Genomic DNA, 14,221 nt, shown 5'->3' with positions numbered 1-14,221 from the left:
GAAAAGTGTTGTGGAGGAAGAAAACAAGAAGGCCCGCCAGAAGGGGACTGGAGGTCGGCCCCGAGGGTGCGTCCGCTAGAGGGGGCCTCTCCAGGTGGACTGCGGGTGAGAGTAAAGGGGGCATGTGGGGGAAAAGCATTCTAGGGAACAGCAAGTGCGAGGACCTGGAGACGGCAGAGGGGCTGGTGGGACAGGCGCCCAAGAGGAGGCCCAGGCTGTCCCTCCGGGGCGTGGGGAGAGGCATGGGGCTGGGTCCCTGCAGGAGCTCACAAGCCACAGTGGGGAGCGGAAGCGTTACGCTGAGTACAGTGGGAGCCACTGAAAGGGTTAAAGACCCCCGGGGGTGCTGAGTGGGAAGGGGCTCTGGGAGCTGGAGTGGACGCAGGGAGACCAGTTATAAGGCGAATGCAGGAGTCCAGGCAAAAGAGAATATTCCAGTGTGTATCTTAAGACTTAACTTTTTACACACAGAACACCCTGCGCCCCTCTCAGAGCCTCCGGGGTCTTCATGCGAGCAGTTTATCACGGTTCTTTCGTCTTAAACCCTCTTACTATTTCAGCAAACACCCTCTCCTCAGCCTGGTCAACCCCTCTGCCCAACCCGAGTGGGCCCCGAAGCAGCAAGTGGGGACCAGAGTCCTGCTCATGTGAGTGGTGGGGCCCGGCCTGTTCCCCTGAGACCAGGCTTCTCTCGCTCAGAGCAAAGCCCCGGGGTGCCGGGATTCTCTCTCTGCTCCCGCTCCCTGGATGGAGCTTTTAAAAAAGGAGGATTCCTCACTGCGGCCTCTGCCCCTTGCACTGAGCGCCAACCCGCATCACAGCTCAGCAAAGGCGCGCGCAGTGAACAGACGGAGGAGGGGTGGCTCCTCGCTGAGCTGAAGTCTGCGGCGACGCAAATAAACAGCATGGTTCCTGCTCTCCACGAACCTGGCGCTGCAGACGTGGGCAAACCACACCAAGAGACGCGAGCAACCGAAATATAGGGAGAAAAAAAAAGGTGCCCTGGACAGCGGGCTAGATGTCTCCTGCAGGCTCGAGGACTTCCCGGAGGGGGCGGCGTTTTCTCAGGGCCTGGGAAGAATGGGCGGGTTTCAGCGGGCGCCTTCTGGGTGACTGCCCGTTTCGGCTTCCCCTGACCCCGTAACAGAGCGGAAGAGGCCCAGAGACGCCAGAGGAGGGGCGTCAGCGGGACACTCAGGCCGAGAAGCTCTGACTCCCGCTGTCTGCAAAAATGACCGGATGCAGGAATGTCACCTAGAACCGGCCAGCTTTCCGACCTCTCCGGTCAAGGACGCATTCCTAAGAGACGAAGGGAGAATGACAGAAGTTAAAAACAACCAAACAAAAGCCGGGTTGAGACCCTCTACCGATGGATTCAGCTGGTGGGGCTGCAGGAGGTTCCTATAAGCGTGGTCCCCTCTCCCCGCACCGTCTCCGGCCCCGGCCCTGGGATTTCCCCAGCCGCCGCCGCCCCGCCCCCTCCGCCCCGCGCGCCGCTGCGACCTTTCCCTTACTTCCCGGGGCCTCAGGCCCCGCCCCTCGCTCCGACCAAAACACGTGCCGCGTCCCGCCCTGCCCGATCACGCCGCGGCCAGGCTCCGATCACGCGGCCCCCCGCGGCGCTCATTGGCCGGCCGGGCACGGGCCGGGCACGAATTGGCTGGTGGTGGCCGGCCCCGCCCCGGCAGGGGCGCGGTGTATTTTGGTTCGCCTCCGCGCCCCGCCCCGCCGGCCGCTCCCTCCGCGGCCGCCCCGCCCCTCCCGCGCCGCGAGGGCCGCGCCGGGGCAGAGCCGCGCGGGCGGGCGAGGCGCGTGCCGACCGCAGGAGCTCCGGGTAGCTGCCGCCGCCGCCCGCAGCCCACGTGCGGCCGCTGCTGCGCCCGAGCTCACGCCCCGCGGCCGCTTTGTTGCTCCCGGCCGGCCTGCACGATGCACACGCCGGACTTCGCGGGCCCAGACGACGCGCGCGCAGTGAGTGGTGGGGCTGCCGCGGCGGGACTACTCGTCTGAGCGAGGGGCCAGGCGGGGGAAGTGGTGCGGGACTCGCGCGCCTGTGAATGCGGGAGGTGGGGCGTGCGGGGCTTCGCTGCGGCCGCGCCGGTAGGGGCCTGGGCGGGCTCCGGAGCCAGGCGGGGCGGTGGCCGCGAGGGGCGCGCCCGGGTCGGCGGGGGCGAGGAGGGGGCGTGTTCCCCGCGCAGCTTTGTCCTGCGCTTCCTGGGCGGCCCCGCCCCGCTGGCCCCGCGGCTATTTCCAGCCATGACGTCACCCCGGTCCTGTGAGCCGGACGGCCGTTGGGCGGGGGAGCGGCTGGCGGGAACGCGGCACGCGGCCTTGGGGGCGGGGCAAGAGCTGCTGGCGGGAACGCGGCACGGTTTTGGGGGCGGGGCAAGGTTCGGGGGCGGGGCACGCGGCCGTGGGGCGGGGTAAGAGCGGCTAGCCGTAGTGCCGCTCGGCCCTGGGGGCGGGGCAAGGTCTGGGGGCCGGGGCAACGACGGGAGGCGGGGCAACGCTTGGAGGCGGGAACGCGGCACGCGAGCGTTGGGGGCCCTAAGCGTCGCGACCTGGGGGCTTCGGGGAGGTAGCCGTGGACGTGGGCAGAGCGCGGGCCTCGTGGTGTGCGGGCACTGTGGGCCGGGCGAGCCCCTTCCCGCCCGTGTGGTGAGCCGGCCTCGGCGCCCGGTTCTGTGACATCACAGGCGGTTTCGTGGCGCAGCCTGCGGTACAGAGGCCGGGGATTTGAGGTGGCCTCGTCTTGTTTGATCTTGGGGAACCTCGGCAGGCGGAAAGCTTTGATGCTTTGGTGCATGGCAGATTGAGAGGAAACGTGTATCTTCGTACACTTAAAGTTTCCTTTCCTTTTTTTTTTTTTGATACGGAGTCTCGCTCTATCGCCCAGGCCGGAGTGCAGTGGGCGCGCGATCTCGGCCCACTGTAACCTCCCTGGGAGGGAGGGATATTACTCTTCTGAGAGTAATATCACCCTCTCGCCCCCGGATTAGTTTTCTTTTGGAAGAGATCAGCTCATTCCAGCCTCTTCCCTCCTCTCCTCCAGATTAAAGAGACGGTGAGGGTCGGGTGCGGTGGCTCACGTCTGTAATCCCAGCACTTTGGGAGACCGAGGTGGGCGGATCACCTGAGGCCGGGCGTTCGAGACCAGCTTGACCAACATGGGGAAAACCGCTCTCTACTGAAAATACAAAAATCAGCTGAGCGTGGTGGTGGGCGCCTGTAATCCCAGCTACTGGGGAGGCTGAGGCAGGAGAGTCGCTTGAACCTGGGAGGCAGAGGTTGTGGTGAGCCGAGATGGTGCCACTGCACTCCAGCCTGGGCAACAGAGCAAGACTCTGTCTCAAAAAAACAAGGCCGGGCGCCTGTAATCCCAGCACTTTGGGAGGTCAAGGCGGGTGGATCGCCTGAGGTCAGGAGTTGGAGACCAGCCTGGCCAACATGGTGAAACCCCGTCTCTACTAAAAATACGAAATTTTCTGGGCCTGGTGGCGGACGCCTCCCAGCTACTCTGGAGGCTGAGGCAGGAGAATCGCTTGAACCCGGGAGGTCAGGAGTTCAAGGCCAGCTTGACCAACATAGCAAAACTCTCTTTCTACTAAAAATACAAAAATTACCCAAGTGTGGTGGCGGGCACTGCAGTGAGCCGAGATTGTGCCACTGCACTCCAGCCTGGGCAACTGAGACTCCATCTCAGAAAGAAGAAAAAAACTGCAAAGAGATCCTCTCCGGGGTCGCGGCAGGTTGGCTTCTTGTCACCACCTGCTAGCCTTGGGACAGTAACAGATGACTTCCACTCCCGAATCTGTGGAGGGAACTGGTGGAATCGCCATGGGCCCTACCTGCGTGGAGTGCTGGAAGCCTAGGCGGAAGGCCCCAGAGTCCCTGAGAGCATCTGTAGGAACACTGCTTTGGCGGCTTTACCGCCTCAGAGAGCCATGGTCAGGTCGCCGCGGCCACTGGCAGACTGACTAGATGGCCTCAGTGTTGGCTCCTCCTCCCTGGGCAGCTGCTTTACCCCAGCCACTGTTTGGCTTGAACCTCAGGAGTTAATTTTATTAATCATTTACCCAAGAAAAATATGAACTTAGTAGCCCTTTTTAAGAGTCAGGATTTTTGGTGGCAACGCTTGCCAGCTTAGTTCTGTCTTTGAAATGTTGGCTTAAAAGCCGAATTGTCATGAGCATTCCTTGAATGTCTTTTACTACAGCTCGGTGTTTGTTGCTATAGACTATTGCATGTGCATTACATGCCTACTGTAGGCTTCTGATATGCATATCCACATGCCCATCATGGGTGGCCTCTGTATTTCCCTTGCACTGAGAAGCCGTTGTGTTCTGTCGCCTTTAGGTTGACATCATGGACATATGTGAGTCCATCCTGGAGAGGAAGCGGCATGACAGCGAAAGGTCTACTTGTAGCATCTTGGAGCAGACAGACATGGAAGCTGTCGAGGCTCTTGTTTGTATGAGCTCTTGGGGTCAAAGATCCCAGAAAGGTGACCTGTTGCGGATAAGACCCCTCACGCCTGTCTCTGACTCTGGGGATGTCACCACCACTGTGCACATGGATGCAGCCACACCTGAACTACCAAAAGACTTCCATTCTTTATCGACTCTGGTAAGAGGAGGTGGGAGGGAGGAGCATTTTTGTGAAATGACTAGAGTAGCTGAACTCAGTGTGTTGAAGAACTTGTGAGAAGATTCCCTGGGATGCTGGCAAATAAGTTGCATATCCTCTCTGTGTGGGTCTGAAGGAGTAGAAACTCTTCCTTTGGCCAGGCATGGTGGCTCAAGCCTGTAATCCCAGCACTTTGGGAGGGCCAGGCAGGCAGATCACGAGGTCAGGAGTTCGAGACCAGCCAGACCAACATGGTGAAACCTCATCTCTACTAAAAATACAAAATTTATCCGGGTGTGGTGGCGGGCGCCTGTAGTCCCAGCTATTCAGGAGTCTGAGGTAGGAGAATCGCTTGAACCTGGGAGGCGGAGGTTGCAGTGAGCCGAGATCGTGCCAGTGCACTCCAGCCTGGGCAACAGAGCGCGAGACCCCATCTCAAAAAAAATAAAAGAACAAAAAAAGAAACTTTTCTTTCATTTCTGAAAAATGTGCTCTTTCTATGGATGGATCATACCTTGCTAGCTACGTGGTTAATGTCCGTGGGATGAAACCTACAGATTAATGTGAGAAAGTGAAATTTACTTCCCCAGGGGAATCTCGGGGTGGAGCTTAGGTTCTCCAGCCTAGTGTCAGAATATATCGGTAGCAGCTGGAGAAAGCATGTACTTTGACATCAGATTGCCTTCGTTGGGTGGCACCTCTGCCCTCCCGTGGCAGCCGACTCCTTAATGTGAGTTCTGTGAGTTGGGTGCAGTAAGTCACTCTTTCTTTTTGTTTTTTTAATTTGCTACATCTGTGAAAGTACTTGGAAAAATTGCATCTCAGCTTGGAGAAGCTGAGAACTGTAGGTTGCTAACAGAAGTGGAAATTGTGATTGTCCTGGGCTGGAAGCTTGCTCTGAAAGAAGAGTGTAGAAAGCAGATTTGGAGAGGGATGGGAAGCGCCTGTGGGTTGTCGGGAGGGTTGCAGAAGTGGTGGGCCTGGCGGCCAGGAGCTCCTCTCAGAGTTCCCTGCACTGGGCTCTTGTGTAGGTTTGGGAGAGGTAAACACTGTGGGAATAAGCTGAGAAAGCAGAGTGCCCCATGCAGCCTTGAAACCCACTGGGATGTTGAAAACAGGGTTAACTGAGTGTCTAGATGATTCTGTGTAAAGGTATTGGGAGCATTGTGATGAATTAAATCCCTTTTAAAATTTAAAGCAACCTTTTCACATGGTACTTTTTTTTTTAGTGCATAACTCCTCCTCAGAGCCCTGATCTCGTGGAGCCATCGACAAGGACACCTGTTTCTCCCCAAGTAACAGATTCCAAAGCATGCACAGCCACGGATGTTCTCCAGTCCTCTGCCGTAGTGGCCAGAGCTCTGAGCGGGGGCGCGGAGAGGGGCTTGCTGGGTTTGGAGCCAGTGCCCAGCTCTCCCTGCAGGGCCAAGGGGACTAGCGTGATCCGACACACTGGGGAGAGCCCTGCTGCCTGCTTTCCCACCACCCAGACTCCAGATTGCCGGCTTTCTGACAGCAGAGGAGGAGAAGAGCAGCTTCTGGGACACTTTGAAACTTTGCAGGACACACACCTCACGGACAGTTTACTCAGCACTAACTTGGTGTCCTGTCAGCCCTGCTTGCACAAGTCTGGTGGCCTGCTGCTCACTGACAAAGGCCAGCAGGCAGGGTGGCCTGTTGCAGTTCAGACTTGCTCACCAAAGAATTATGAAAATGACCTGCCCAGGAAAACCACCCCTCTGATTTCTGTCTCTGTCCCTGCTCCCCCTGTCCTTTGCCAGATGATCCCTGTGACTGGACAAAGTAGCATGTTACCAGCTTTTTTGAAGCCCCCTCCCCAGTTGTCTGTGGGGACTGTGAGACCCATCCTAGCTCAGGCTGCTCCAGCGCCTCAACCTGTGTTCGTGGGACCTCCTGTGCCTCAGGGAGCTGTGATGTTGGTCCTGCCCCAGGGAGCCCTCCCTCCGCCTGCCCCCTGTGCAGCCAATGTCATGGCTGCCGGGAGTACCAAGTTGTTGCCCCTTGCCCCTGCTCCAGTGTTCATCGCCTCTAGCCAAAACTGTGTCCCTCAGGTAGACTTTTCCCGAAGGAGGAACTATGTTTGCAGCTTCCCAGGTTGCCGGAAGACCTACTTCAAAAGTTCCCACCTTAAGGCCCATCTTCGCACTCACACAGGTAAGCGCTGGGGCAGGTGGGGCATTGGGCACACCAGACCCTGTGGTTAGGAAGCACACCTTGAGCCGCCTTTGGCTGGGAGGGGATCATGAGAACCCCTGGCGAAGGTGGAAGTGTGGCTTTTTCTTTGGTTCTGAAAAGCCCGCACAACCTTGTAAGGGTGGGATTGTTTGCACAGCCATCAGGATTTTGCATACAGAGCGCTCGCCCTGGAAGATAAAATGTAGTATAGTTCTGTGATTGCGTCTTTTGGTAGCTTTTAGAGTGACTCACAGTGCCCCCTTCTGTTCACATTGCAGTAGACGTTTCATGCCTTTTTTTTTTTTTTTTTTTTTAAAGAAAACATGCATTCATTCACATTTAGTAAATGTATCTTACCAGTGTGACTTATGTTTATGTGAGAAAAGGTCTGGCCAAACTATAGAAAAGTTAAAATTCTAAAATATTTTTTAAAAGAGTATAGTTTTCTTACCTCTGAGAGTAGTTTTTAATTTAAAGTAAGTCACACAAGAAACTATGCTGACCTAATGATCTCTCTGTTGTCTAACCAGTTCTGTCCAATATAATTTTTTGCAATGGTGGAAATGTTTGTTGTCTGTCCATTAGGGTAGCCACTGGCTGCTCACACTTGAAGTGTGTGGCTAGTGTGCCTGAGGAACTGAATTTTACATTTTTTAGTATTTGAAGTTTAAATAGCTCCATGGGACCTGTGGCTGCCCTGCTGCCCAGCAGTGGTCTGAGTGTTGCTGGATAGACAGTCGCTTCAGTAGGTGAGGGCACCGTTTCTCAGGTGTTCTGTGAGTTTGTGTTCTGTTGCTCTGATCGTGGTAGCCTCCACGTGTAGAATAAAGTGCAGTCTGGTGTTCAGACATTATAAGAGGAACTCTACTACTCCATTCTACTGAGTGGCTGCTTGCTTTGAGGATAAAGCCAAACTTGGCCCATGAGGTACTCGCCTCTGCCCATTCAGAAACAGCCTCCCCAACATTCTATGTCTGGTTCCATATTTCCACCCTTCCCCCTTGGCCCTCTGCCCATCTCTACTTACTGAAACCCTCTGAGGGCCTTCCTAGGATTAGTTATTAGATTGTTTCTTTATCTTCCTTCTTTGACCCTAGTGGTTTATTGTAGGTCTTACTATAGTCTCCCTTTGTTTTTTAGTTAGTTGTATATCTCACCTGGATATATTCCTGGTGCTTGATAAAAGGGCCTGACACTAGTCAGTAAATGAGGGTTGGTCGTTTGCATGGCAGATGGACGTGGGGCTGTGTCAGGGAACGGGTGTTTCTGAGGGGAATTGACCTGCCTGCCTCTTTTAACGGGCGTGTTGACTTGGTGAGCTCTGCATTTCACCGGGACTCTCCAGGGGAACTTTGCATTACACCAGAGCACAGCTTCCAAATGTTGGAGGTGACTGAATGAAGTTTTACCGTTTATTTGGTTTACCTTGGTAGAAGTACTGACAGAATGACCTGCAGTGATTGAAACAAGTTGCTTCCATGTTTCCTAAAGTATTTCCAATTCAATAACAGGCCGTGTACAGGGGCTCATGCCTGTCCTCTCAGCACTTTGGGAGGCCAAGGTGGGCAGATCACAAGGTCAGGAGTTTGAGACCAGCCTGGCCAACATGGTGAAACCCCGTTTCTACTAAAAATACAAAAATTAGCTGGGCCTGCTGGCGCATGCCTATAATCCTAGCTGCTCAGGAGGCTGAGGCAGGAGAATCACTTGAACCTGGGAGATGGAGGTTGCAGTGAATGGAGATTGCGCCATTACACTCCAACCTGGGCGACAGAGCGAGACTCTTATCTCAAAAAAAAAAAAAATTGGCCAGGCACTGTGGCTCATACCTGTATTCCCAGCACTTTCCGAGGCCAAGGCAGGCAGATCACGAGGTCAAGAAATTGAGACCATCCTGGCCAACATGGTGAAACCCCGTCTCTACTAAAAATACAAAAATAGTTGGGCTTGGTGGCACGCTCCTGTAGTCCCAGCTACTTGGGAGGCTGAGGCAGGAGAATCGCTTGAGCCTGGGAGGCGGAGGTTGCAGTGAGCCGAGATTACGCCACTGCACTCCAGCCTGGTGACAGAGTGAGACTCCGTCTCAAAAAATAAAAATAAATAACTGTAAGAGTTCTGAAGAATCCCCTTGTGCCATTTTGTAAACTTGGAGTTTTCATGAGAAGTAGAAACTGGGCAAGTTTACCTTGGATAAGATTGCTTTTTATATATATTTCTGCCAACCTGAAAAATATTTAAATTGGAGTAAGGTAGAGTGAATAGATGCTACCTTTTTTTTTTTTTTTTTTTTTTTTTGAGATGGAGTCTTGCTCTGTCGCCCAGGCTGGAGTGCAGTGGCACGATCTCGGCTCACTGCAAGCTCTGCCTCCCGGGTTCACGCCATTCTCCTCTCCTGCCTCAGCCTCCCGAGTAGCTGGGATTACAGGTGCCAGCTACCATGCCTGGCTAATTTTTTTGGTATTTTTAGTAGAGACGGGGTTTCACCATGTTAGTCAGGATGGTCTCCATCTCCTGACCTCATGATCCGTCTGTCTCAGCTTCCCAAAGTGCTGGGATTACAGGTGTGAGCCACCATGCCCGGCCAGTGCTACTTTTTTTTTCTTTTTTGGACAGTCTCATTCTCACCCAGGCTGGAATGCAATGGCGCAATCTCCGCTCATTGCACCCTCCGCCTCCCAGGTTCAAGCGATTGTCCTGCCTCAGTCTCCGGAATAGTTGAGATTACAGGCACCCACCACCACACCCAGCTAATTTTTGTATTTTTAGTAGAGACAGTTTCGCCATGTTGGTCAGGCTGGTCTCGAACTTCTGACCTCAGGTGGTCTGCCCGCCTCGGCCTCCCAAAATGCTGGGATTACAGGCGTGAGCCACCGTGCCCAGCTGGATGCTACATTTTTTATTTTTATTTTTTTGAGATGGAGTCTCCCTGTGTCGCCCAGGCTGGAGTGCAGTGGCGCAATCTCGGCTCACTGCAAGCTCTGCCTCCCGGGTTCACACCATTCTCCTGCCTTAGCCTCCCAAGTAGCTGGGACTACAGGTGCCCGCCACCACACCCGGCTAATTTTTTGTATTTTTAGTAGAGATGGGGTTTCACCGTGTTAGCCAGGATGGTCTCGGTCTTCTGACTTTGTGATCCGCCCGCCTCGGCCTCCCAAAGTGCTTGGATTACAGGCGTGAGCCACTGCGCCTGGCTGGATGCTACATTTTTAATTAATTTATTTTTGTTTTTTGGTAAAGATTGGGTTTTACTTTGTTGCCCAGGCTAGTCTGGAACTCCTGTGCTCAACTGATCGTCTCCAGCCTCCCAAAGTGCTGCGATTATAGGTTTGAGCCGCTGTACTTGTACTTCGCCTGATTTATTTTTAAATATATTTTGAAAGATTAGCTTGAAATCTTTGGGTGCTAACATACTGCATCTTAAGTGTGGGAGGAATAAATGCCTTTTGGAGGATTTCTTGACCCAAATCATCCAATTCCAGAGTAATAAGATACCACTTTCTTCTGAGTTTGATGAACACGATTTTAAAATGACATGAATTAACCCCTTGAATAAGGTGCTTAGCGTTTCCTTTGTCTTTAATATGTATTTTCTCACCTCACAGGGGAGAAGCCTTTCAACTGCAGCTGGGATGGCTGTGATAAAAAGTTTGCTCGTTCGGATGAGCTGTCACGCCACCGCAGAACTCACACAGGGGAGAAGAAGTTTGTGTGCCCGGTGTGTGACCGACGTTTCATGCGCAGTGACCACCTGACAAAGCATGCCCGGCGCCACATGACGACCAAGAAGATCCCAGGCTGGCAGGCAGAGGTTGGCAAGCTGAACAGAATCACCTCTGCAGAGAGCCCGGGGAGCCCACTGGTGAGCATGCCAGCCTCTGCCTGAAAGGTCCATTAGGACATCACTCATGGGATTTTTAAAAAGCCTCTTTCCAGGAATGGAAGTGATGGATTCCTCTCCCACTGCCTCACCCAAAAAAAACGGTCTTGGCGGCCTAGGGGAAGATCGGGGAGCTGGTTTTGATGAAAGTATGTTAACTTTTCTTTTCCACTTGGGACCCTGTTCAGTATCTTTTGTAGTTTCAGAAGTTTTTTTGTTTTGGTTTTTTTTTTAAAGAAATGGTAGAAAATTTGATAATCTGAATCACCAGCATTCAAACAAATATTTCGGCAATAAAGTTTACAAAATCTGGATTTTTACAACCTTTTCTATTGATGTTTTGTAGAAATAAGACAGGGTACTAATTTTTATACTGGTTTTTAGAAAAATATTTATATTGTTGGTGCTCAAATCACCAATTTCTAGCTAGATCATTTTGCAGCCTTCTTTTCAGTGTTTAATAACAAAGTTTTTTCTAATGGCCCTTCTTTTAGTAAACTCGACATGTTATTCCACTACAAAAATCATAAGTTATCTGGCCTTTTAGATCTTTTTAGAATCGGACCTGGTTGAGTAAGGACCTCTTAAAAGGGAAAAATAAATTTTGCCGTCAGCTTCTTGATAACGTTTTCAAGGAAATTCTAGGCAATCATTCCTGTCACCAAAGAACTAGAATTTTGGTTGACTGGAACTAGTGAGCTGTGTCCATGGTGTGTCATGAAGGATGTACCCCAGAGAGTAACATGAGCCACGGGGCAGATCCCAGGGACCAGTACTTGCTGCAGGATCTAGTCTGTAATAGTCTTGGCCATGGCTCTGCTGAAAGCAAGCCATTCAGTTTCTTGTTTGTACCTAAAACACCAAAAAAGAAACACTCAAATCCAGCTGCTTTGTCAATTGTCAGTTCTGACTCCTTTTGCTGTGGCCTTATCCGTACTATATTGTGGGTAGAGTAACTTCTCAGAAAAAAAGGAAATGTCTGTATTGGTTGGATGAAACTCCACCAGAGCACAGCTTAGCTGGGGCGAGATGCATGTGAAGGCAGGCAGTGCCAAGATTCCGCTTCCTTTGTTTGCCAAATACTAGAAACGCAAGGAAATGCAGGTTACGCTAAATGGCAGTAATACTACCCAACTGCCTTTCTGTTCATTTTGTTCGAAGGAAATTGTTTTGACCAAACAGAAAATTACTTGGAATGGTGTGTTTTACAGTCTACCTAGAAAATAGATGGACAATATTTTTCAACTGTGTGAGCACATAGATAACCGAGAGAATGTGGCCACCTGTGTTCAAGAAGCCACTGATACTGGTTTTTGTTAAACATTGGAAGTTCAGGCAATGGAATAAATGTAGGAACATACAGAATGTTGCACTAATTTGGTAGCCTGGGAATTTTTTTTATTGTGCAGTATGTATTTAAATTTTGTCTATGTTAATTATCAGCATTTACCTTTATTTAAATGATGGTAAGGTGGAATATTGAGTAAAATTAGGTTTTGTGTTTTGTTCTTTGTAGTCTGATAAAATCTCCACCTGGTCATTCATTGTGTGTGACTTGATACCAGTTAACTTGCCCCTTAGTATCAGCTGTTACTTGACACAAATGTGTGTGTTTTTCAGAGGTTTTCAGTCTGGACACTCCATAGGTGAGTGTCGTGTCGTTGTGAGACAGCACAGTTGTCTCATGTTGTGCATAGTTCGTGTTTCCTCACCACCCAGTCCTTTCTCCTGCTCATCAAAATCAGCATACACATTTTTGACTGTACACACTATAAATGGCATCAAATTTGGATATTTTTCTTAGTTATGACATGCAAAGTAATGTGAGTCCTGCCAGTATTCTGGTGGATAAGGTCTTTTGAGTATTTGGTTGCTTGTCACAGCATTCTCCAAGTAGTGATATTTCTAAAGAGGAGATACATGTTGAAAACGGTTTTAATTTACACTTCCATTTCCTGATTACATTTGGAAATACTTTGTGTAAACCATCTCCCTTCCACCTCCATTTGTCTGTTGAAAGATTTTAAGTTGGAAACAGTTCCTGTCTGAAAACTCTTCTGAGAACCACAAACCTTGTGTATGGATTCGGCGTGGAGCCCTCAGCTGGCGGCTCTGGGTGCTGGCGGCCGCCGGAGAGGTGGGCTCCCCTCGTGCACTTTATTGCCTGGGCAGTTTTGCTTGATCTTTTGTGACTTTGAGCCTTTTAAGTAGTTTGAATGATAAGACTTAAAATGTTTCATAATTATGTTTTATGTAACAGACTTTGACATTATTTAAACGAGCATGTGTAATGTAACTTTTCTCTTTGAATCATATAAAACTTGATTTTAAATTGGATGTGTGTCCTGTGTCATTTAACTGTACCTGGTATACCTAGAGACTTTGGAAGAGTCTATAAAATTCATTGTGTATTGGCTCAAACTAAACTCTCCTCTTTGTTTTCTGGAGTTTTATTCTGTTTCTTTGGGTTCTTTGGAGGGTTCTTTCTGAAAAATGTGAAGCGAGCTGGGTATGGTGGCTCACACCTCTAATCCCAGCACTTTGGGGAGTTGAGGCAGGAGGATTCCTTGAGCCCAGGAATTCGAGGCGGCTGTGAGCTATGATCATACCACTGCACCTAGCCTGGGCAACAGAGCAAGACGCTGTCTCAAAAAGCCAACATGTGAAGTGGCCACTCTGGCAGTGGGTCTGGTCCAGACAGACCCAGTAGTGTGCCGGGTGACCCTGTGGCCGTCAGTGCTCGTGCCCGTCCTGTGCCAGGGGGTGGCTGCAAAGAGGTAGAATTGAAAGTGGTTTTCCAGCTACTCTGGAAGAAGTGCTTGGAAGTCTCTTCCATTATTTCCTTCCACCCCCGGCCCAGGATTACAAAGTACATCATGGAGCCACAGGCTTCACTCTTCCTTCTTTTCCTTCCTAACTAAAGGCTGCCATATATCTTCAGAAAACACAGCCCCTGCCCACCTCAGAAAGTCCGATTTGTCCCCAGGGGGTCCAGACCCTCACCACACAAAAGGTCTGATTACGGAGCCTCCTTCTAGAGGGAAGTATTAGAGCCGCAAGTGTGATTATCCCTCTCGTGGCAACTGACAAGACTTTTCTCCTGCCTCATTATTGCCAGAAAGGAAAAAAAAAAGCCACGGATTCTCTCTTCTGTGAGGTGCTTGGCTACGCTTCTTCGACAGCCTTACGCTCTCCTGTGTGCTCACACGTGCACGAGCGTGCCCCACTCCTGGGAACAGAATGCTCTCACGGATCCACCAATCAATGTCAGCAGCAGGTGTCCAGGCAACGTGTGTGAGTGGGGACAAGTGGCCCTAGGTCTTTGGAACAGCAGAGGAAAGTGTCTTAGGGCTGTCTCGGAGGCGCAGGGAACCTGAGCCAACAGCAGCCGAGGGAGGAGGTCCCTGCCTGGGTGAGGCTAGGAGCCCACGGGCCGGCGAAGAGAGACTTGGGAACACACATGTCAGGAGGGGGCAACAGCAGGACTCTGCTCCTTCCCAAAGAAAACACACCCAGCATTTC

At 51.6% G+C, this 14,221-nt stretch overlaps 1 protein-coding gene across 6 annotated transcripts; it reads left to right on the top strand.

The window, feature by feature from the left end:
* Nucleotides 1-1,739: 1,739 nt before the first annotated feature.
* Nucleotides 1,740-13,034, top strand: KLF11 (KLF transcription factor 11). 6 transcript variants are annotated; one of them, XM_016946973.3, is made up of 4 exons: nt 1,740-1,971; nt 4,357-4,626; nt 5,856-6,801; nt 10,425-13,034. In XM_016946973.3, the coding sequence occupies exons 1-4, from the start codon at nt 1,930-1,932 to the stop codon at nt 10,703-10,705; spliced, it is 1,539 nt and encodes a 512-aa protein (XP_016802462.1). In that variant the 5' UTR covers nt 1,740-1,929; the 3' UTR covers nt 10,706-13,034. The 6 variants fall into 6 exon arrangements, with proteins under 6 accessions (XP_016802462.1, XP_054534214.1, XP_063645391.1 ...); XM_054678239.2 differs by lacking the exon at nt 1,740-1,971 and adding an exon at nt 2,383-2,423; XM_063789321.1 differs by lacking the exon at nt 1,740-1,971 and adding an exon at nt 2,437-2,578.
* The last annotated feature ends 1,187 nt before the right edge of the window (nt 13,035-14,221 follow it).

This window comes from Pan troglodytes, chromosome 12, assembly GCF_028858775.2.
Source record: "Pan troglodytes isolate AG18354 chromosome 12, NHGRI_mPanTro3-v2.0_pri, whole genome shotgun sequence".
Lineage (NCBI taxonomy): Eukaryota > Metazoa > Chordata > Mammalia > Primates > Hominidae > Pan > Pan troglodytes.
This window is presented reverse-complemented; position numbering and strand designations above follow the sequence as displayed.

Excerpts from the sequence above, each read along its gene's own strand:
- KLF11 (XM_016946973.3), top strand. The coding sequence starts at position 1,930 with ATGCACACGCCGGACTTCGCGGGCCCAGACGACGCGCGCGCA. Across the intron at positions 1,972-4,356 it reads GCCCAGACGACGCGCGCGCA|GTTGACATCATGGACATATG; the intron begins GTGAGTGGTGGG and ends TGTCGCCTTTAG. Across the intron at positions 4,627-5,855 it reads TCCATTCTTTATCGACTCTG|TGCATAACTCCTCCTCAGAG; the intron begins GTAAGAGGAGGT and ends TTTTTTTTTTAG.